At 45.8% G+C, this 22,359-nt stretch overlaps 1 protein-coding gene across 1 annotated transcript; it reads left to right on the top strand.

Moving 5' to 3' along the window:
* Positions 1-5,800: 5,800 nt before the first annotated feature.
* On the top strand, positions 5,801-18,462 carry Bola3 (bolA family member 3). The gene is made up of 4 exons (XM_069989018.1): positions 5,801-5,918; positions 7,985-8,108; positions 12,009-12,097; positions 18,215-18,462. The coding sequence occupies exons 1-4, from the start codon at positions 5,865-5,867 to the stop codon at positions 18,278-18,280; spliced, it is 333 nt and encodes a 110-aa protein (XP_069845119.1). The 5' UTR covers positions 5,801-5,864; the 3' UTR covers positions 18,281-18,462.
* Positions 18,463-22,359: the final 3,897 nt, after the last annotated feature.

Genomic DNA, 22,359 nt, shown 5'->3' with positions numbered 1-22,359 from the left:
AAACAATGTCCAGAGCATGCCTTTATTTTTGGTAGCAAATAACCATTGATCATAGCTCCTGGTATGAACACTACTGCCTGCACTGCTACTGCTGGCCACTAGGTGTTTCCTAGAAGCTAAATGCCTCTTCTGTGACCTAAGTAAAGGATTTTTTTTTTTTAAACCCAGCAACTTTTTTCCCCTTTCAGTCATGGAGCTTGAACTCAGGGCCTGGGAGCTGTCCCTGAGATTTTTTGCTCAAGCTAGCATTCTGTCACTGAGCCACAGCTCCATTTTTGGTTTTCTGGTGCTTGGAGATAAAAAGTTTCATCGCCTTTTCTGCTCAGGTTGGCTTCAAACAGTGATCCTCAGATCTCAGCCTCCTGAGAGAAGCTAGGATTACTGGCGTGAGCCACCAGCACTTGGCTTACCCAGTACCTTCTTTCTGTGTATCTTCCTGACCAAAAACAACATGGTACTGTTATCCTGTGCAGTATGCAAAGGAAGCTTGAGAAAACATCTGTCCTGTCCTTGGAGCTATGGGTCTCATAGCAAAAATCAAAGATGCTAGGTTCCAGAAGCATGGACAGGCTGCTGGTCTATGAACTTTTTGTTCCTGTTCTTGAAGAGGACAGGAAGATACATAATTTTCACCAGAAGGTAAACATACAATTCACCTCGATTTATTTTTGTACCAGGCTTACTAAGTGAAGGAAGATTTTTAATTTAAATTCCAACTAAACTCTGGGACTAACAATTTGAATAGCATTCTCTGTGGAAACGCCAGTTTTAGGGGAGTCCTTACGAAGACCATCACATTAACTCATAGCAGCCTAGGAAAGTGGTGACAATTGCAGACTTTCAGTTTTTTTTTTTTTTTTTTGCAAACAGACAAGTTCATAGTTTCTTTGATTTGAATTTACAGAAATCCTGGTGCTTAAGAATGGCAAGCAAAGCCGGGCACTGGTAGCTCACGCCTGTGATCCTAGCTACTCAGGAAACTAAGATTTGAAGATCATGAAAGTCCATGAGACTTTTTTTGTTTTTGGTTGGTCGTGGGGCTTGAACTCTGGGCTTGGGTGCTGTTCTGCGCTCTTCAGCTCAAGACGAGCGCTCTACCACTTGAGCCACAGAGCCACTTCCCCTTTTGGAGTGGTTTATTGGAGATAAGAGTCTCACGGACTTTCCTGCCCGTGCTGGCTTTGAACCAGTATCCTCAGATCTCAGCCTCCTGAGTAGTTAGGATTACAGGCATGAGCCACCAGCGCCTGGCCCATGAGACTCTTATTCTCCAATTAACCACCAGAAAAACAGAAGTGGCCCTGTGGCTCAAGTGGTAGAGCACTCGCCTTTAGCTGAAGAGCTCAAGGACAGCGCCCAGGGCCAGAGTTCAAGCTCCATGATCAATAGTTAAAAAAAAAAAAAAAAGGTAAGCAATTGTGACAGACCAGCTCTGCCAGAGCACTGGGACTGACAGGACAGGGATCTCGGGATAGGTGGGCAAGGAGTTGGCGAAGTGACAGACTCAAAAGAGTTGCATCTGAGTGTATCTTTATTGAGGAGAATTAACATTTTTATACAGTGTGTGATTGTGACATAGATTCTTTATTTAAGTACGTAATCAATTTTTAAGAAAAGCAAAGCATTGATAGATTACATGAAAATTGATGACTATCCCACCAACTGTTTAAGCTAAGTGGAGTGAAACAAGTCTAGCATATTGTTTAATACAATGCGTCATCTATTCAGCCTTTTTATGTTTAATAATTAACAAACCTAAAACAGGGCTGTACTTATATTGTACTCTTTATTTTTTCCATATATTTTCAAGTCCCTTTGAAACCATCCTAAAAACCACTTCCAGGTTAAGTCAGGCATTCTCCGTTTTCTATCATTTTAATCCCAATATTTGTTTACATAAATTTTAATTGTTATTTTAAATTATCTTATTGTTGTTTTGATAATAAACACCATAATGGTCTAGATCTACCTAATCTTTGTATAAAATCTAATGAGTTCCAAAATACCCTTTTTCCTTTTACGTTAATCCATCTATTTTCATCTTTATAAGCTCCTGTATAAGGCAATGGTTAATGGGTCGGTTCAGGAAATGTGATGTCACTAACTTTATATTTTGTAGGAAAACACCATCTATTCCCTATAACATAAGCTGGACAAAACTTAATCATAACTGTTGGGGGAATCTTTCTTTTCCTTTTATTATCAGGGGTCCCTTTTTCTATAACTCTCTGTGCTTCTGGGATAACTCCTTCTAGCTTAGTTTAATTCATTAATTCTGCCTGCTGTAACATATCTGGAAATTCTAAGTTTCTGTATTTACTATGAGTGAGCTGCAAAACTGCTTGTGAAGTTGTAGGAGTTTCTGGAGGCAGTGTCACATCAGATGATAGATTGATTGGGGCATTGCTCACATTTAATCTTTGGTCCTAGTCTTTATTATTCAGAGAAGCCATCTCTATTGGACTGGAAAGAAACAACATGCTCTGCTCATGGATCAATAGAAAATAGCCAAAACGAGAATAAAGGCAACGAATGTACAGCCACGAAGAATATAGTAAGAATAAAGGTAGAGGCTATAAAGGTGCAGCCAAGTGTATGGGAAGCCTTGAACCAACAACCCTTCCTGCAGGCATGCTTCCTTGAAGCTCTTTGTCTAACGCGATCTCTTACACAGACTGCAGGAGGTGGCATGGCAAGAAATATTTTTTAAAAAGGCAAGCCAGGCACCTGGCAGCAGATGCCTGTAAGCCTAGCTACTTGGGAGTCTGAGAATAGGTGGATTGCAGTTTGGCTAGCCCAGTCAGAAAAATTCAGAAGACTCCTTAGCCTATAACTAGGCCCAGTGGTGTGTGACTGTGACCTAGGTTTACGAGAGGCTAAAAATATCCAGTCAAGCACAGGCAGAAAAGCCCATGAGACTCCATCACAGCTGAAGAAGCTGGATGTGGGTGATGGGTATCCATCGTCCCAGGTATGATAGGAAGCCTAAAATAGGTGGATCATGTTTGAGGCATGCACCTGGGCAGAGTGAGAGACCTTATCTCTGGAAAATAACTCATGCGTGAAAGGGCTGGAGGCAAGGGTCTACAGCAGAGCACCTGTTGCTAAACCTGCTGCTCACAAAGCCCTGAGTTCAAACCCCAACAACAAAGATGCATCCAAAGAGATCCCATCTAGGGATCTAGGGAGTTTTCTGCTGTTGGCTCAGATGTAAGAATCTTTTTTTTCAGCTTAATATTTTCTTTGTAAATTTTTATTAGCTTATGTTAGTAAGCTAACAGGGTGATTTCATTGATATTGTATTTCCATATGGTTACAGTATATCCCAGTCTCACCTCTTAATCATTTCACGTTCAGTTGTAAACATCTTTATGGAGGCTGGGAGTAATCATGGATCAATATATAGTAAAGATAAAGAAAATAAAGTACAGAAAGCCTGGGATGAAAGATTTTGCTTTTAGCTAAAAGTAAAACATCTTTCATCTTTTGCCATTAAAAATTATACTTGAATTGCTATATTGGCCCTAATTTGAAGGCCTAAGATTGGTGAGAATATCTCCCAAATCCTCTTTTTTAAAGGATCAGATTCAAACTCATGAAGCTCAAATTGGTAAGCCATAATCACAGAGCCTATGCCATGCTTGGCTGTTGATAATAGATGAAGCTTAGAGAACTTTGGAAAAACACTAGAATATTCTAAAGGGCTGTAGGTGCAATAAAAGTTATGTACAATTTTTAGGCCCTGTTTTTCTTGTGGGGTGGTTAGTGGTGGAGCCCAGAAGAGATGAGGCTATGCTGGCTAAAATGCTGGGTAATTACATAACTAAACACACATGGCACACTTTGTGCAGGAAGGTTCCAGTACTTCAGTATTTCTGAACAATAGATTTCAGCTGAGCAGGTAGGTAAGGATTGAATCATGTGAAAGAAGTTGGGTTATTGCCTAGGGATTTAGTAATAGGGAGTCTGAAGGATTTTAGGTAGTAAATGTTTTCATTTTACATTAAGACAGCCTTGTGGAAACAGTAAGGAAATCGTATGGGGCAAAGACCCAAATAGTTCAGCATCACAGAATTATGTGGATAGGTGTTAAGTAATGGGGGGAAAGAAGGTTGGTGTAAAAACAAACAAAACAAAACCACCAAAAAACAAGTATCACTTCTGATAAAGCAAACAAGTAGTTCTGCAAATACAAATGTGTGAGCTTAACCTGGGTTAGTTAACAAGTTACAGACTCACCTGAATTGGATTTAGTGTTCATTCCAGTGCTGCTGGCTTCCTTGAATAAGTAATGTCAAACATCTGTCTCCTTTTAGCTTTGCTTTCTTTTGTGTCTGTTTCATTTCCAAAGAGCTCTACTCATATGGTTGCCAGCAGTTTCAGACTTTCTTTTTTTGGGGGGGGGGGTCTGGTCGTGGGGCCTGAACTCTGGGCCTGGGCGCTGTCCCTCAGCTCTTCAGCTCAAGGCTAGCACTCTACCACTTGAGATACAGCGCCACTTCTGGCTTTTTTCTTTTTGCTTATGTGGTGCTGAGGAATCGAACCCAGGGCCTCATGCATGCAAGGCAAACACTCTACCACTGAGCTACCTTCCTAGCCCAAGTTTCAGACTTTCTACTGCTCAGATTATGTGATGGGTCCTAAACCAGTCACAATCTAGTTTACTAACAGCTGGATATTTCCACTTTTAGAACTGGGGACAGGTCTGTCTCAATTGATCCATGTGGTTTGAATACCAAAGGGTGGTTCATAATTACACTGCTAGGAAAATTTCCCATAGCTTTAATTGTATCATTGATAGCAATGAGGAAGCTTTATGCATTGTTTCTAGTCACACTAACCTGTAACTTTTAAGGAATCGAACAAAAGTAATCAAAAGGAAAAATGATGAAGGATGAAATCAATACTAGAATGAATGAACATACTTTTAGTCACTTTAAAAAACATGTGGATTTGATCTATCCAGGTGGAATTTTGAAAATATTCATTGAACGTGACAGAAAGCTGATAAGTTCCACAGATTAATCCGGACTACACACTGCAAATCAATCCAGCTAGAGGCCTGGTCGAATTTTGTCCTTGACTAGTCTGTTTACTCCAGAGGAAGAAGTGATTGCTGAGATCAGCCTCCCTACATTCTCAGGACTCCTATATCTGTGGCTCCTCAAATTCTGGCAAATCCCAGGCTGAATTTGTTGGGTCCTCCATCTGTTTTCATTGTTCAACACTACAAGTTGAGAGTCATTTCATTTCTTTCTTGTTTTCATATACAGTCACTATTCTACGCTGGTCATCAATCATCACAGCCCGCTCCACCTGTCTGTTCTGCATCATTTGACCTTGCTATAGCCTAAGATCTGTCTTCTCTGCCATTTCAGTCCTCTATAATCAGCCTCTTTTTTTTTTCTTTTGTACTGGTCCTGAGGCTTGAACTCTGGACCTGGACACTCACTATCCCTGAACTCCTTTTGCTCAAGGCTAGTACTCTACCACGAGCACCACTTCTGGCTTTTTCTGTGATTTAATTGGAGATGAGTCTTACAGACTTTCCTGCCCAGACTGGCTTCGAATCCCGATCCTCAGATCTCAGCCTCCTGAGTTGCTAGCTTCTTGGAAGCGGCTAGTGCTGCCTGTTCTGGGAGGCGAGGCCTCGGGGGCGTGGCCAGTCGTATGGGGCGTGGTCAGTCGAGCGGGGCGTGGCCAGTCGTACGGAGCGAGGCCGTGCTGACGGGGCGGGGCCAGACGGACTGGCGGCCTCCCGGCAGCAGGGGGCGACCTCGTCGGCGGCACTGGCTTTCGCCACAGGGCTCCACGTCTTTTCCGACCACACGGAGACCTGGGGCAGTGGGTCGCGTCGGCCGGGCATGGCGGCATGGTGCCCGGTCGTGTCAGTGCCTCTGCTCCGCGGGAGCCGCGGGGTGAGCGGCGGGGCCCGGGTCTGTTTTCCGGTGGGAGCGCTGCAGAGGGACCTGGGGCCGGCGGCTGTCGGGGCGGGAGGACGCGGTCCGGGAGGACGCGGGCAGGACGGGGCCGCCGAGTCCCGTTCTCCCATTCATTCATCGCTTCCGTCCTCCCTTGGCCGACGCGGGCGTGCGGGGGGCGCCAGGCCCGGGCGCGCCGCGGAGGAGCTTCGAGGCCCGGTGCGGGCGGGACGCCCGAGGCAGGCCCTTAACCGGTCAGCGGACCGTAGGGGGGCAGGTTTCATATTGTATTATTTTATGTTTTGCTTTACGGAGTGAAAATCGCGGAAGTCTAGACGTGGTGCTGAGGCCTGGGGGCGCCGCCGCCCGGGGAAGGTCGGCCGGGCCCGCGACCTTGACCCTCCGAAGCCTGCAGTCCCGCGGAGAAGCCCAGCAGGGGGCACTGCCCGGGCCCTCGCCCGACCCCCTCTCCCTCCGGGCTCATCCTTGGCTTCACTTCATTTCTTGCTCTTTCTCTCGCTGTCCTGTTAGTCTTCATCCTGCAGTCCCTCCCTGCTCCAAGGCTGGTAGTTCGGCAGCCCTCCCCCGTTATTGGGTGCGGTATGGGGAGCGGCTGTCTGGGGATTTTGTCAGTCTGCCTGCCCTACAGGTCCTCCAAGGTGATAGGCCAGCCACCACAGTGACTGCCCATTTTCTCTGTCTTCTGATTATTCTTGTTTGTCCCCTGAGACCTTGTTTTCAGGATAGCTCCACCTCCCAACCCAGCAGTCCCACCCAGTGTCACAACACCAAGTTTCTGTCCTTCTATTCAGCACACTTTCTGGCTTGCATTCCAACTACCTGCCATACTTCTTTGCCTGTACCCAGTAGGCATGTTCCTATTCAGCTCATTTAGTGTTCCCCTTGTCAGGTATTTTGGAGGGCCTGCCTTAGCGTCAGCTCTGGAGGTTATTGTAGCTGGACTGGCTCCATCTTGGCCTTTAAGACTAGTTGGTAAGAAAGCCAGGCACACTCTGAGAGTCTATAAGAGCAGCCTGTTCTAAGCCATTAGGAAAGGTTTGAGGACAGGCAGGACTGAGAAGCCATAGGGTGGTACCTTCAGTATCAGCCCTGGTATTCTCCCATATGCATGCCCATGCTATCAGGGACAGGTCCTTGATCCCCCTTTCCCTCCCTAATGCCTAAGCATCTCCTGCCTAGCTGCATAGAGTGTTCCTGTAGCTTACTTTGATGCTGAGCGCTCAGCTCCCATGCCTAACAAGTTCAAAATCTCTAGCCCATGGCATTCATAATCTGTATAGACTTTCTGTTCATCTTGTGCTTAATCAGACAAGCAATTGATCACTTGATTTTTGTCCTAAGGGTTGAAACAGTCTTTCCCAAGAACCGGCTTCCCAGGATAGCCATCTGAGAAGGGAGTAGGGGATTGTCAATGGTGATTAATCAAAAAAACGTACCTCCTTCATGTCATTTAATGAAATTCTGCCGCTTCTCCCCAGTGAGTAAGTGCACTGTGTCAGGAGGGCTGACATTAGGTTATAATGCTGGGAAGTGTGTGGTGTTAATCAGGCCTCAGGGCTAGGTGAAATTTAGCTTTACCTGTGCAGGGCAGTGAATGGCCAGTGCCTCTAGCTTAGTGGGGTAGGTGTGAGACAGGCTGCTGGCCTCACCCATAACTGCATCTTCCTGACAGATCCAACCATGGGTGCAATTCTTATGGTCTCAGTTTCCTAACCTATAAAACTATCATCAAAATAGTGTCTCTCAACTTTGTCATAAACAAACATCTCTTGAATTAAGTCTGAGGCCTTATTGTCTTTAGAAACAAAGTATAAGTTGCTTCTTCTCTCTGCAAAAACATCTATTCAGTGTCCTCAGAAGCTAAATGTTGCGCCATACCACATTAGCTCCCTGAGTTAGCCTCTGCCCTTGGGTGCCCTGACTATGTTGGGAAGAGCCCAAGGCCTGTCTTGCTGGGGAGTGTCCAACTAGACCTGCACAGTGGCCGATCCACGGGCAGCGGCATCTTGCTCTGCCACAGCTCTTTTCTCTATCTGTGACAGCTTCCTCTTTTCCACTGTGTCCATCGGATGTTTGCCTCCCAGACTGAGGGAGAGCTCAAGGTGACCCAGATTCTCAAAGAAAAGTTTCCTCGAGCCACAGCCATCAAAGTCACTGACATTTCAGGTAAGGCCTTCTCTCATCCTTGCCATTGTTGGAGCTTTGTAAGATCTTGCCTGTGGTGGGGCAGAGGGCAAAGAGTTTGAAGGAGGGAACTTGCTACCAGCGCCTTCTCAGTGTGTATTGCTTTCTGACAAATGAAACTTAGCCTTTCCCACCTGATGGGGTGAGGAAATCTTAGAAATAGGACAGCCCCAGCTTGAGGGTGGGGGCTTATGATGGCTGGTCTGGCCCAGTTTGAGTGAGGACCCTTCGACACTCAAAGCTCAGGTCCGTGATCTCATTAGACCTTTGTCTAATCTCTCCATATTATTCTCACCCTAGAATGGCAGAGCTAGAACGGACCTCAGGCAGGCCTTGTCAACTGCTGTCCTATTTTCTCCAGGAGGAGCAAACATAGAAAGGCAAAAGACCTTCTCAGCCACTCCTAAGGAGGAGACAGAGTAGTCATTAGAACCAGAACCAGGACTCAGAGCAAACGGTGTACTAAGCCCTCCTACAGTGAGCCAGGCCCTGCCTTCCTTAAGAAGTCACTATGCCTCTGAAGTGCAGGCCAGCTCTGTGTCAGATGTAGGCTTGCTCACTCAGCAAGAGGGAGATAGGTCTTTATCCAGACACATAGCACAGCTGCAGGAAGCTAGATAGGCATAGCCTAAATCCACACCCAGCTGCACTTGGTCACTTGGTGTTGCTACAAGGGCCTGCTGTCTTCTCTGGGAGCATATTACATGGTTGAGAGAACATTTGGAAGTTGATTTTCTGAGGGGTCTTTAGGCATTGCTGAAGTTTTGATGACATTAAGTCTGTACCTGCCCCAGGCCCAGGGCAGCCCTGGACACTTGACCTCTAGTTTACCTCTACTCCATCCCAGAAAAAATGCAGGAATTGAGTGTGATACACACATACACACACACACACACACACACACACACACACACACACACACACACACGCGCACGCGCACGCGCACGCGTGTCTTGGTGTACAACTCCTTCCCCAAGGCATGCTAGAGAGAGAAACTAGAATTTCTTTCCCAAGGCTGGTCATAGAAATACTATGGTATAGGCCTTTAAATGTAGCATTGGAGAGCCTAAGGCAGTAGGATCACTGGTTCAAGGCCAGCCAGGACTATACAATAAAACTGTCTAAAATAAACTAATTCATTAATTTGAGTCTTCCATCACTTTTCTCTCTTGGAGCTGGCCATAAAGAAATTCTCTGAATTAACACTCTATTTCAGAAAATGTCCTGCGCCATACCTTGGAATGCTGCACAGGAATCTGGTAGATCGTTCTGTGTTTATCTTAGTCTAAGAGCAGCCATGCCTATGAAACAAAGTCTCCATTAAAAACCACCGCCACCACTACAAAAACCCCGAAAGGATGGCTGGGCACTGGTGACTCACACCTGTAATCCTGGGGACTCAGGAGGCTGAGATCTGAGGATCTGAAGATTGCGGTTCAAAGCCTGCCCGTGCAAGAAACGCCGTGAGACTCATCTCCAATAAACTACTCAGAAAAAGCCAGAAGTGGCGCTGTGGCTCAAGTAGTAGAACACTAGCTTTTAGCACAAAAAGCTCAGGGACAGTGCCCATGCTCTGAATAGGACCGACAAAAAAACAAAACCCAAAAACCAAAAAGATGGGGTTCAGAGAATTCAGAGTAGCTAAATATATACAGATTGCTGGAGGGTGGTTGTCTAGAGAGGGCGTAGAAGCTCCACACCTCTTCTTGAGGCATATCTGGACCTATAGCCTTCATTGTAACATCTTTTACAATCAATCAGTACACTTACATGTTTTCCCTGAGTTCTCTGGCCAAATGAACAGCTAATCCATCCCATGGAGGGAATTACAGGAATTCCTGTATAGCTGTGGGTCAGAGCACAGGTAAAACAGCCTGGAGCTTGTAACTGGCATCTGTGACTGAGGAAATGGTGTCAGAACTGAATTGGCTTAAAGGACACCCAGCCAGTGTCCTGCTGCAGGATGACTGGCTAGTGGGGAGAAATGGCTCCACCTTGTGAGGTCATACAGGTATAGAAGGAGAAACTGCATTTGAATAATTTTCCTTCTCTGTCCTCAGTCACTAAAGCCAGGAACCTCAGTTCAGTCAAAACATGGACTCCTAGAGCACACTGTAATAGAAAGGAGCAATAGAAAGCATGTTGAGTATCGCCTCTCATATGGTAACTAGTGTTCCCAAGGCAGGGGACGTTCGTCTGCCTGTGTCTCATACTGGTGCAGCATGGGCAACATCCAGCCTCACAGCTCTCCAGTTCATGCAGCCTGGGCTGGAAGAAGCTGTGGATCAGGAGGTACCAAACTGCCACTAGCAGCTTGGAGCATCGCAAGTTTACAATCCCTGCCTTTCTTTGTTCCTTGCTGTTCTTTTGGATAGCATCATAGACACTTTTCAAATCAAATTGTAGGATATTTTTATACTTAAAAAAAACTGAGGGGCTGGGAAGGTGGCTCAGTGGTAGAGCACTTGCCTTGCATTCATGAGGCCCTGGGTTCGATTCCTCAGCACCACATAAGCAAAAAGAAAAAAGCCGGAAGTGGCGCTGTGTCTCAAGTAGTAGAGTGCTAGCCTTGAGCTGAAGAGCTGAGGGACAGTGCCCAGGCCCAGAGTTCAGGCCTCATGACTGGACCCCCCAAAAAAACAAAAAATCTGAGGAAGTGGCGCTGTAGCTCAAGTGGTAGGGCACTCGCCTTGAGCTGAAGAGCTGAGGGACAGCGCCAAAGCCCAGAGTTCAAGGCCCATGACTGACCAAAAAAAAACAAAAACTGATTGCAGGGCCTTTGGGAGATGAAACACTGCAATTCAGTCCTCTCACTCTATTCCGAACATGGCTTTTTTTTTTTCCTTTTTGTCGGTCGTGGGGCTTGAACTCTGGGCTTGGACGCTGTCCCTCAACTCTTCAGCTCAAGGCGAGAGTTCTACCACTTGAGCCACAGCACCACTTCCGGTTTTCCAGTGGTTTATTGGAAATAAGAGTCTCACAGACTTTCCTGCCCGGGCTGGCTTTGAACCGTGATCCTCAGATCTCAGCCTCCTGAATAGCTAGGATTACAGGCGTGAGTCACCAGCGCCTGGCCGAACATGGCTTTTTTTTTTTTGCTCACTAAAATGACCTGCTCTACACCCCATCCACACATTTTCTATGCTTTATTCCTTCCTTCCTACCCACATGTAATGATCCTGAGCAGCACATTGACTTTTCAAAGTGGTCATATTGGAATCTGGGATCCTTTTTTCCATTTCTTTGAAGCTTTTCTTCTTTTTTCCTTTCTTTTTCTTTTTCTTCTTTTTTCCTTTCTTTTTCTTTTTCTTTTTTTTCTCTTTTTTTTCTTTTTTGCCAGTCCTGGGACTTGAACTCAGGCCTGAACACTGTCCCTGAGCCTCTCTGTGCTCGAGGCTAGCACTCTACCATATGAGCCACAGAACCACTTCTAGCTTTTTCTGTTTATGTGGTACTGAGGAATCAAACCCAGGGCTTTATGCATGCTAGGCAAACACTCTGCCAATAAGCCACATTCCCAGCCCTGTTTTTCTTTTTCTAGTGCCAATGTGGGGGCTTGAACTTGGGGCCTAGATGCTATCTCATAGCTTTTACATTCAAGGTTAATGCTCTACTATTTGAACCACAGTTCCACTTCTGGCTTTTTGCTGTTGAATGGAGAGAGGAGTCTTACAGACTTTACTGTCCTGACTGGGTTTGAACTGCATTCCTCAGTTCTTAGTCTGCTGAGTAGCTAGGATTACCGGCATAAGCCACTGGTGTTATTGTTTATGCTGAACAAGAATATTAAGACCCTTTGGTTTGTATAGTACTTAAAGGATACATTGAACTGTGGCTACCATGTGTAATCATTGAAAAGCCTTTCACTCCTGTTTGTTTTAGGAGGCTGTGGAGCCATGTATGAAATTAAAATTGAATCTGAAGAATTTAAGGAGAAGAGGACAGTCCAGCAGCACCAGATGGTTAATCAGGTCAGTGAAGGAGCAACACGCTTTGGCCTCTGGTCTTCAGCACAAAGGGCTGAGTGGGCTGGGGTTTCTACCATCAGTCCCAGGAAAGAATAATGCAGTACCACAATCTGAGACCTGAGAAAAATATAATCTGGGACTCTGGAATCAGGTTGTGGGCAAATGTAGATTTTACTCAAAATTGCAAATAAGCCACCCACCCAGTAGTTACTTTGTAATTACTTGTATAATGCTACCAATGTTTACTTTGTGTGTGGTGGGGGGGGGGGGAGGGGGAGGCTGGGCATTGTCCCTGAACTTTTTCACTCCATGCTTGTACTCTACCATTTGAGCCATAGCTGCACTCCGTTTTTTGGGTGGTTAATTGCAGATCAGTCTCATGGACTTTCCTGCCCAGGTTGACTTTGAGCCTGGCCTAAATCCTCAGATCTCAGTCACCTGAGTAGCTAGGATTACAGGCTTGTGTCACATTGATTGGCTACATTTCTTTTTTGGGGGGAGGGGGTGGGGGGTAGGATAGGCCTGAACTCTTCAATCTTCCTACCTCAAACACCTTAGAGTTGGGATTATAGGCATATGCCACGATCCCCCATCCAATGCTTTCTGTTGTCATATATTAAATAACACTTGCTAGCTAGCATCTTAAAAGCTATGTTTTTGTATTTGGTGATTTTCTTTTAGCTTTGTTTTTTTTTTGGATCTGCTTACAGATAAATTAAGTAATACACAGCATGGCTGAAAATCACTATAGCTGCTCCAACCCTGTGACAGAACATTTGGGATCTGAAATGCCATGTTTCATCAGACAAAGTTCATATATTCTCCATGTGTAGCTTAGTTGGGTTTTATATCAGTTTTGACTGTGTATGTATGTAAATTCACTGCCTTTGGCAGTGAATATACTTGATATGTTTGACATTATTCTGAAAAGTCTTATACGTTGGTACATTTGTACAGCTGTAGCGGTGAGGGTCTTAGTGACCCCTCGTTTATTGAGTTCAAGTGTTCTATGCTGTTGTTTAAGCACTCTCCACCCGTGCATGCACAATCCCAATCAGCTGCTGCCTGCTCACTCTTTGTGCATCTAGTTGTTAACCCAGGTGGGTTCTCCCCCCTAGGTTGCCCCACCTCCAGCTCCAGTGCTGTTCTGCCCTTGTGGCAGAGCATGAAGCTCCTTATCCGCTGGTCTGTCCCTTTCAGCCTGTCAGCCCTTGTGGGCTGATTCCCTTAAAGGCCTACCTTTGCATTTCTCATGATACCTATCCCTTTGCCTTGGACATGGCACCTGCAACTCTAAAGCAAACTGATGATCTGTCAGGCAGGCTAGGGCAGGACAGAACCAGATGCAATTCTATGCGATCTCAGGAGTTGGAGTCCAGGTAGGAGAGGGCAGGGAGGCCTAGCTGGCCCAGCTAATCTTCAACCATGAGCCTTGGGTTTTGTTTTCAATTTATAGAGGCTGCCCAGCAGAACTGGATTGCTAGATGATATTAATTAGTGTGCATCCTTTGGCCTGAAATTACAGTTCCAAGATGCAGGTTCTGGAGTTGATGAACACAGTCCAAATCTGGGCTCTGCTACATTCTAGCAGAGATACCTCCCTGTACTTCAGTTTCCTAATCTCACATAGGGGAACAGTTCTTGCCTCAAAGGGTTGTTGGAGGATCCAGTGGCAAGGAACTTGGAGAACAGTGCCTGACACATAGTATGCCCTCACATCAGTGCTAGCCACCATCACCATCATTGTGGTCTACTCAGCAGCCAGGAGGGCAGACATTCTTTTAGTTTGGGGAAGCATCATCTGCATCATCTTGAGCTGAAACTGTCCTCTGGGCCACTGTGGCACTTTCCCTCCACTTTTCAGAGTAGATGACCCTGTCACTTGTTTGTCATCTCCCTAGAGAGCAGACTCCATGCTGGCTCGGGCTGAATCTGACCCCTCAGAAGAGCCCTGGCATGTGGAAGGTGTTTGGTCAGCACTTGCTGTGAGTTTTCAGACTGTAGGGATTGCTGGCCTATATTTGCTGGTTGACTTAGAGAGAATTAAATGTTTAGTACCTGAAAGGTATTTCCCTATGGAGAATTCACCTCCCGCTTTTAACCTGAGGCAAAAGTAAGCTACAGCCTGCCTTATTCCAGAGGTCACTCCAGGGGCCCTCCCAGCTACCACTGCCTGTCTCAGGAGGCAGCAGTGGGTGTGAGCGGAGGGTGCTTCTGGGCAGAGACCCCAGTAGCTACAGCTCATTGTTGGGGCACTGGCATCTGTGTCTATATATTTGAACATGGTCATAGGCATTTTCAGATGATGAGATTTGGGGGTGTTAGCTTTGATAGAGTCACAGGAGAGAAACAGAGATAAAACCTCTTTAGGAGCAGGTCTGTTGGCCTGTAGGGTCTGAGCTAGGACCAGGAACTGACTGTGCTTAGGATAGGTGCTGGGAATCAAAGTTCTGATAGGCACCTAAACAAAGGCAGGCCTGGAGTAACTGCTGCCCAGAGCCAGCTCACTGCCTGGAGCTGCTGAATAGAGCTGTCTTCAGGAATGGGGTGACAGTGGAGTAGGAGCCTCATCCAGTGCATGGGATACTGACTGTCAGAGTGGGGATTGGTGGGCATGCCAGACCTGAAGCTCTTCTTATTGTCTTTGTCTGGACAACCTCAGCTTAGTAATGCTCAGCCTGGTGCCACAGGCTCTTGACCCAAAGGGCTCTGGAAAGGGCTCTGGGCCCATCTGACACCGGAATCTTCTCTCTAGCATCTCACCAAACAGCCCCATGGATGGAGAGCCTCTGCCGGCACAGCTCATACCTGCTCTTCACCAGGAGCGGCTCTTGTTTTTCTGGGATCTGCTGACTATAGGCTTGGCCTCCCACAGTTCCTCCCTGTTCTTTGGAAATACTCAGTGAGCGTTTGCTTGGAGCTAGACCCCAGGGAGGTGGGACGAAGAGGACTTCCTGCCAGGAGCATCTCCCCATCCCATCCTGCGCTTGGGTGTGGCAGGAATGGTGTGTTAGCTCAGGAGTTGGGCAGAGGCGGGGTATACTTTCCTGTCTCAGTATTGCCTAAGATAGCACACCCCCTTCCCTGTCCAGCAGTACGGCTGGTTCTTTGGAAAGGCACATACATGGAAGACAGTGGTCAATAGCCATCATCCCCCTCACCCTCCAGCTGCTTTACTGTTTGTTGCCTCATCACACCCCCCCACCCCCCCGGACATTGCTACCCATGTCTTCCCCCATCAGAGCCCTTCAGTGGGTTTTCCAGTTGCCCAGAGTTGAATCCTAGCCTGGGATTGGTCATCTTTGATGTGGTCTGCCTGATTTGAGAATATGCTTCCCTCACAGGGTTCTTCCAGCCTCTCCCTACAAGGCTGAGTGCCCTGTCCCTCTTGCCCATTCCACTCTGTGTCCACCTCCTCCACGGAATTCTCCACTGCACATCTTATGGCCACTATGGTAGGGGCATTCTTCCAGTGGAAGATGAACTGTACTGAGAGGCTCACAGGCTCACAGCATCATCACTGCCAGCTTTGTGCCCATTTTTGTGGGCTCTGTTACTTCCCTTACCTGTTTCATGGTTGTCCCTTGCTGTAACACTGAGAGCACACATTTACTCAAGCTGTGTCTCCTTAGCCATGGTACCTTTGCCAAGTATCTTCCCCCAACCAGGACCTCAGTTTCCTCAATTGTAAAGTGACCCAAGTGATCTCAGAAATGGGGAGTCTTTGGGGGTTCCTACATAAGAGAGCAGGATAGAGGTATTGGGAAGTAGTATGCAAAGTCTATGGTGGTAGAGCCCTGGAGATTTCTTAGTCCAAGCCTGTAAGCTGACTGCATGACTGCCCTCATTAGTCAGGAGGTTTTAAAGAATGAGAAGCTGGCTGTAGCCAGGTGCAGACACAGGGCAGCTTCTGATGAGCGCTCTGAGCGAGTAACTCTTCACCAAGTAATTGTAAGGCTTTTTCCAGAGACATTTGAGCTTATCTGCAGATTTGAGAGTCTTCCTTGAATATCAAGACTTGGTGTATGTGGGGAGGGGTTTGGGGGGGAGGGGCAACTCATTGATTCCTCTCTCAAAAGCAGCAGGACCAGTCAGGAACATGCTAGAAACTGGATATGACCCAGGGCCTGGGGTGGTATCCTGACTCTGTTACCTGCTTGCTTGCTGATTTTGGACTAACAGTAGTGTCTTTTTAAAATTTTAAATAAGGGGAAAATAAAGGGAACATGACACTGTTTCTAATGATACTTCTGTGTCTATAGCCCTGACCACATATATTAAGGTTATTTATGTTGTAAGAAACCAAGTAGCATAAAAAAACAAAAGGAGTTAATTAGCATATATATTGCTTTCTCATGTTCTCACTCTTGAGTTTTCAGCTTCTCTGATGTGCTGGCCTCATCTCCAGATGGGGTAGGCTCGCTCTCCTTGGTGGGGAGCAAAGCCATAGCCATTTCCAGTTGACATTATTTCAGCCTAGTGACCCAAGAGACAGGGTTCCATCTAAAAAAATCGCAAGTTATATTCTGATTGGTTCAGTCCGGGTTGCATGTCATCCTTGAGCCTCATAGGTTAGTTCAGTGGCATGTAAGGCCACCTCAGAGGGTACAGTTAAACTAGAAAAGAAACCATTCCCAAGAGAAGGGAGATAACTGAGAAGACTGGAAAATACCCACCCCCACTATGCTTCTCAGCTTTTTGTTTAGGGTAAGATTTTGTCTCCTCTGCACTGACTGCACTTGAGAGGCCCAGGCCCCTCCAGTGCTATGTCCTTTCTCACTACAAGAGTTTAAAATCTCTGTAGATGCTGGGAAGTTGGCTCAGTGGTAGAGTGCTTGCCTTGCATGCCTGAGGCCCTGGGTTCGATTCCTCAGCACCATATAAGAAAAAAGCCGGAAGTGGTGCTGTGGCTCAAGTGGTAGAGCGCTAGCCTTGAGCTGAAGAGCTGAGGGACAGCGCCCAAGCCCAGAGTTTAGGCCCCACGACCGGACCCAAAAAAAATAAAAATAAAAATAAAATCTCTGTAGAAGTTTGTTCAGAGTTAGGACCACATGCTGGAACTCCAAACAAGTCCATAATTCCTTTGTGACTTTACTTCCTGCTCTACAGTTGAGGAATTTGTATTGATTGAAATGATTTTATAGAAAAGTTGCTCATTGTTTGAAATAGCAAACCAGGAAACTCAAATTCACTAGGAGATAGGTTGAAAAGTTACAGTGCATCCATTTCATGGACATGCTGGTACAGAGAAGAGAATATCTTTGAGGCTTAATATGGATCTCCAAGATAGATAGCAAAAAAGCTAGATGTAGAACTATGTTTAAAATGTGTTAATCATTTGTGTTATTTTAAGGTACAAGAGTGGAATATATGTTCATAATAGCTTGATTATGTATTTTTAAATCCCTGCAGATACACAAAAAACAAACAGTCTCTCTGGGGATGGAGTGGGAACTGGGATTTGGAGGACACAGATGGGGGGGGGTGTTTCACAGTGTGACTGTATACTTTCTGATTTTTAAGACTTACTAGGTATTTCTTTTTTTTTTCTTCTTTTGAGACAGTATTACTATGTTGTCTTCCCTCAGCCTCCTGAATAGCTAGAACTTACAAGACATGTGCACTGTGCCCACCTTAGGTTTTGTTTGTGTGGTGTTTTGTGGTTTTTGTTTTGTGTTTTTTTGTTGTTGTGTGTGTGGATGTGCTAAGGCTTTGAATTCAGGGTCTTGTTTGGCACTCTGCTACTTGAGCCATGCCTCTGGCCCTTTTGCTTTAGTTACTTTTCACATAGGATCTTACATTTATGCCTAGGCTGTCCTGGAACTGGAGCCTTCTATATGGCTGGGAAGACAGATGTGCACCACATACTCAGCTTTTTATTGATTGGGATGAAGTGTCAAGTACTTTTGGCCCTAACTGGCTTGATCTAAACCTTCTGACTGTGGGCGTGTGAGCCACTATACCTGACTCTAGCTCAGATATTACTGATTTTAAATGATAAAAAAAATTATAAAGAGAAATTTACTTAAAGCATATATATTCCCCTTCTGATACTACATAAAATACTCTGTAATCAATGTCAAATACAGACATAAAAAATTATGGCATTCTCTTATTCAGGCATTAAAAGAAGAAATCAAAGGGATGCATGGCCTGCGGATATTTACCTCCATCCCCAAATGCTGACCACGCCCTGCCTGCGTAGATGCTGCTGCCTGGAGCCCCGGCCGCGCCTCACTGACAGCATTCTTTCTGAGGCATTTGCCAAAACAAATGATCTGTATTTGTTTATAGACACTTCTGTATCATAATTATAGAAAAGAAACATTATCTATTTAGATGTTAATTAAAAACTACAGCCACTTTAACACTTTGAAAGGGTTGTGAGTAATGCTTCCAGTTCCTTATTTTAGAAACCTTTGGTCTGTAGTGCTCTCTTCTCTGGATAGGTCTTGTCTTCCACCTGGAGACAGTAGGATGGCCAGACTTTTGTCTTATGAAGAAGTTTTTGTTTCTTCCTGTAAAACTACTCAGGCCCCTTAATCTTGCCCTTTTTATTTTTTGTGCTGGTACTGGGGCTTGAACTTAGGGCTTGGGCACTGTCCCTTAGCTTTATCGCTCAAGACGAGTGCTCTACCATTTAAACCACAGCTCTGCTTTCAACTTTTTGCTGATTAATTGGAGATAAAGAGTTTCACAGACTTCTCCTGCCTAAGCTGGCTTCGAACCTTGATCCTTAGATCAAGGAATATAGGCATGAACTACTGGTGCCCTGCTAAGCCACTTAATCTTTTGTTGTTGTTGTTGGTTGTGGGGCTTGAACTCTGGGCCTGGGCGCTGTCCCTCAGCTCTTCAGCTCAAGGCTAGTGCTCTACCACTGGAGCCACAGCACCACTTCCAGTTTTCTGGTGGTTTATTGGAGATAAGAATTTCTTGGGGGCTAGGAAGGTAGCTCAGTGGTAGAGCGCTTGCCTTGCATGCATGAGGCCCTAGGTTTGATTTCTCAGCACCACATGAGCAGAAAAGAAAAAGCCAGAAGTGTCGATATGGCTCAAGTGGTAGAGTGCTAGCCTTGAGCTGAAGAGTTGAGGGACAGTGCCCAGGCCCAGAGTTCAGGCCCCACGACCGGACCCCCCCTCACCCCCCAAAAAAAAGAATTTCATGGACTTTGCTGATGGGGCTGGCTTTAAACCACAATCCTCAGATCTCAGCCTCCTGAGTAGCTAAGATTACAGGCATGAGCAACTAGTACCCGACAAGCCACTTAATCTTAAAAGCAAGAAAGCTCCTTTGCTTTGGCTATAGTATAGTTTATCACTGTTTCTTTTCCCTCCCAAACTTCTCCCAAGAATAACCTGAGTACCTACCTCACTTTCTCACATTGTGGAGCAAAACTGTGGATTGGGGAGGGGGGTGCTTGAACCTGGGGATGGAGGTCCCCATCTTGGTAGGAGACAAAGCCTGCCTCCTAGAATAGAGGCTGAGAACATGTGTTCTTTTCAGCCTCCCTTGCCGAAACAAGAAGCATGTGAATGATCTTTGCCAGGACTACTCAGTTTACTATCCCCCAGCTCCTAACCAACTTAACTAGAAGATACAGATGTTTGTTATTTTAGGTCATTATGTTTTGAGTTAAATTTTTATGCAGCAAAAGATAAAGAATATATTTGTGAATTATTGCAAGGACACTGGAGCATCTCAAATACTGACAGAGTGACTGAAGAACCATACTTCAGTAGGTCAGGAGCATGGTTGAGTGTTGGAAGCACCCATTCACCAGGCCACACTCCTCTCTCTAGATCAGCTTTACTGTTTCTTTCTGGGTTGGTGTCCACCATTATTAGATTTGATCATGAAATGTGTTGGGGCTTGTCTCCACTGAGGGGATTTTGGGAAGTATTGGATACTGAAGGCTCTGATATAATCAATGGATTGAGCTCTTGATGGAGTCCTAATATTATGTTATTCTTGGGAGGTGGTGGAAAGTAGAAGATGGAGCCTTGTTGGAGGAAATAGGTCACTGAGGAAGTGTCCTTAGGGCTCTGTCTTCCTGTATGTCTAACTCTGCTTCCTGTCTTGTTAGGAGGGGATCAACTCTCCCCTGCACATGCTTCCACTACCATGATGTTCTTCCCAAGTGCATGGAGCCAAGCAACCATGGACAGAACCTCTGAGACCCTGGAGCCAAAATAGCTCCTCTCTTAAGTTGTTTCATCAGGTGTCCTGTTATAGTGACCTGAAAAGCTAACACAACTCTATATTGGTGACAACTACCAGTAACTTTGGATTTCTTTTATATCTTAATGTCAAGCCACTAAGAAGGGCAGACACTCCTTTGAAGTTCCAGAGAAAGCTCACCTTTTGTGTGTGTGTGTGTGTGTGTGTGTGTGTGTGTGTGTGTGTGTGTGTGTACCAGCCCTAATATGTTGGTCCTGGGGCTTGAACTTGGGGCCTGGGCACTGTCCCTGAGTTTTTTTGCCCAATGCTAGCACTGTGTCACTTTGAACCACAGTGCCATTTTTGGTTTTCTGGTCGTTAATTGGGGATAAGAGTCTTATGGATTTTCCTTCTTGGGCTGGCTTTGAACCTCAATCCTCAGACCTTAGCCTCCTGCATAGCTAGGATTACAAGTGTGAGCCACTAGCTCTGGGCCTTGAGTGTCCTTTTGAAAACAGCACACTTGTCCAGTGTAAAATGTAGTGTCTTAAAGTAGGTGCTCCTGACTGAACCAGTCAGTCTGAGTGAAGGGCCCAGTCCACAGCCCTTCCCTTGAGGTCTCCTGATGCCCCTCATCCTAATTAGATGGCCCCAAAAGTATTGGACTGACTGGTCAGCAACCCAGGAGGAGATGGGGGACCACAGAGCCCTACTGAGACATAGTGCTAAGGAACCATGAGTCTCAACTTGTTTTCTAGAAAGTCCCAACTGGGAAGGGAGAGTAAATGAGCCAAAGAGAGCCAATCCATAGGCTAATGACTGTGGCAAGTTCAAGGCAAATGAATCAGGAATTGTAATCGGGAAATTGGAAGAGAAGCTGCAGCTGAAACCCTGGACTGAGGGATGGGAATGAGGGGCCATGGCAAACTCGGGTTGAGAGGAAGCAGACTTCATGAAACAAGGGTACTATGGAATCTGGCTGCAAATTAAATATATATATATATTTTTTGGTCCCGTTGTGGGGCCTGAACTCTGGGCCTGGGCACTGTCCCTCAGCTCTTCAGCTCAAGGCTAGCGCTCTACCACTTGAGCCACAGCGCCACTTCCGGCTTTTTTTCTTTTTGCTTATGTGGTGCTGAGGAATCGAACCCAGGGCCTCATGCATGCAAGGCAAGCACTCTACCACTGAGCCACCTTCCCAGCCCCCAAATTAAATATTTTTAAATCACTCACATATGGGTCCCTGCCAGGTCTAAAGGGCTGGTTAGGGAGGGGAGAGGAGCTGATACAGATACAATGAAAGTGGTGCTAAAGGTGGGTCCTCAAATCACTTCAAACTCCTTTCGGCTCCATTAGTCAGGGCTACTCTTGCCCTGCTGCTGGCTCTGTCCACCCCCTTGTTCCTCCACAGAACTCCTGCGCACTTTCTCTCCCACCGGTTCAGGAGGCTTGCCACCTCTACACCATAGGAGGCACCACAGGAGACCATAACAATCTCATGCTCCTGATATAATACTATCAGTCATAATTCCAGTTCTCCCTCCTTCCCCCTCCTCATTCTCCTCTTTGTCTTCATTGTTAACCTCCTCTTCTTCCTTTTTCCTCTCTCTTTTTCTCTCCCCTCAGGGCTGGAGCTCAGGGCCTTAGTTTGCTAGGAATATATGCTACCACTTGAGCCCTACCCTCCACTTGTTTTACTTGCATTGTTTTTTTAAAATAGGGTCTCAATTTTATGCCCAGCCTATTCTGGACCTCAGTCTTCCAATTTATGCTTCTTGTGTTGCTGGAATAACAGGTATGTATCAGCCTGCTCATCTTTTTTATTTACTAAGATGATTTTTTGCTAGTCTCAAATTGTGATCCTTCTGATTTCAGCCTCTGCAGTAGTAAAGATTAAGGTGTGGGCCACTTCTCTCTGCTCTGCTGGCTATCTTAAGGTATATACAGCAGAGGTGACTGCATTTCTTTGTCATTTATGTCAGTGTAATGAGCTCTCCTTTCACAGCTGGTTAATTGTTCACTTAGGCCTGCAGTGTTTAATCTTCTAGGAGACTCTGGAAAGAACTCTGACAAGTACAGGTTTTAGTCTCTCTGAGATTATATAATTG

Source organism: Dipodomys merriami, unplaced genomic scaffold (assembly GCF_024711535.1).
Source record: "Dipodomys merriami isolate MVZ:Mamm:240054 unplaced genomic scaffold, mDipMer1.0.p SCAF_37, whole genome shotgun sequence".
In the NCBI taxonomy this organism is placed as follows: domain Eukaryota; kingdom Metazoa; phylum Chordata; class Mammalia; order Rodentia; family Heteromyidae; genus Dipodomys; species Dipodomys merriami.
The sequence above is the reverse complement of the archived record's forward strand: the minus strand, read 5'-3'. Positions and strand labels throughout refer to the sequence as shown.

Coding starts and splice junctions, on each gene's coding strand:
- Bola3 (XM_069989018.1), top strand. CDS start 5,865: ATGGCGGCATGGTGCCCGGTCGTGTCAGTGCCTCTGCTCCGCGGGAGC. Junction 5,919..7,984: donor TGCTCCGCGGGAGCCGCGGG/GTGAGCGGCGGG, acceptor TATCTGTGACAG/CTTCCTCTTTTCCACTGTGT. Junction 12,098..18,214: donor AGCACCAGATGGTTAATCAG/GTCAGTGAAGGA, acceptor TCTCTTATTCAG/GCATTAAAAGAAGAAATCAA.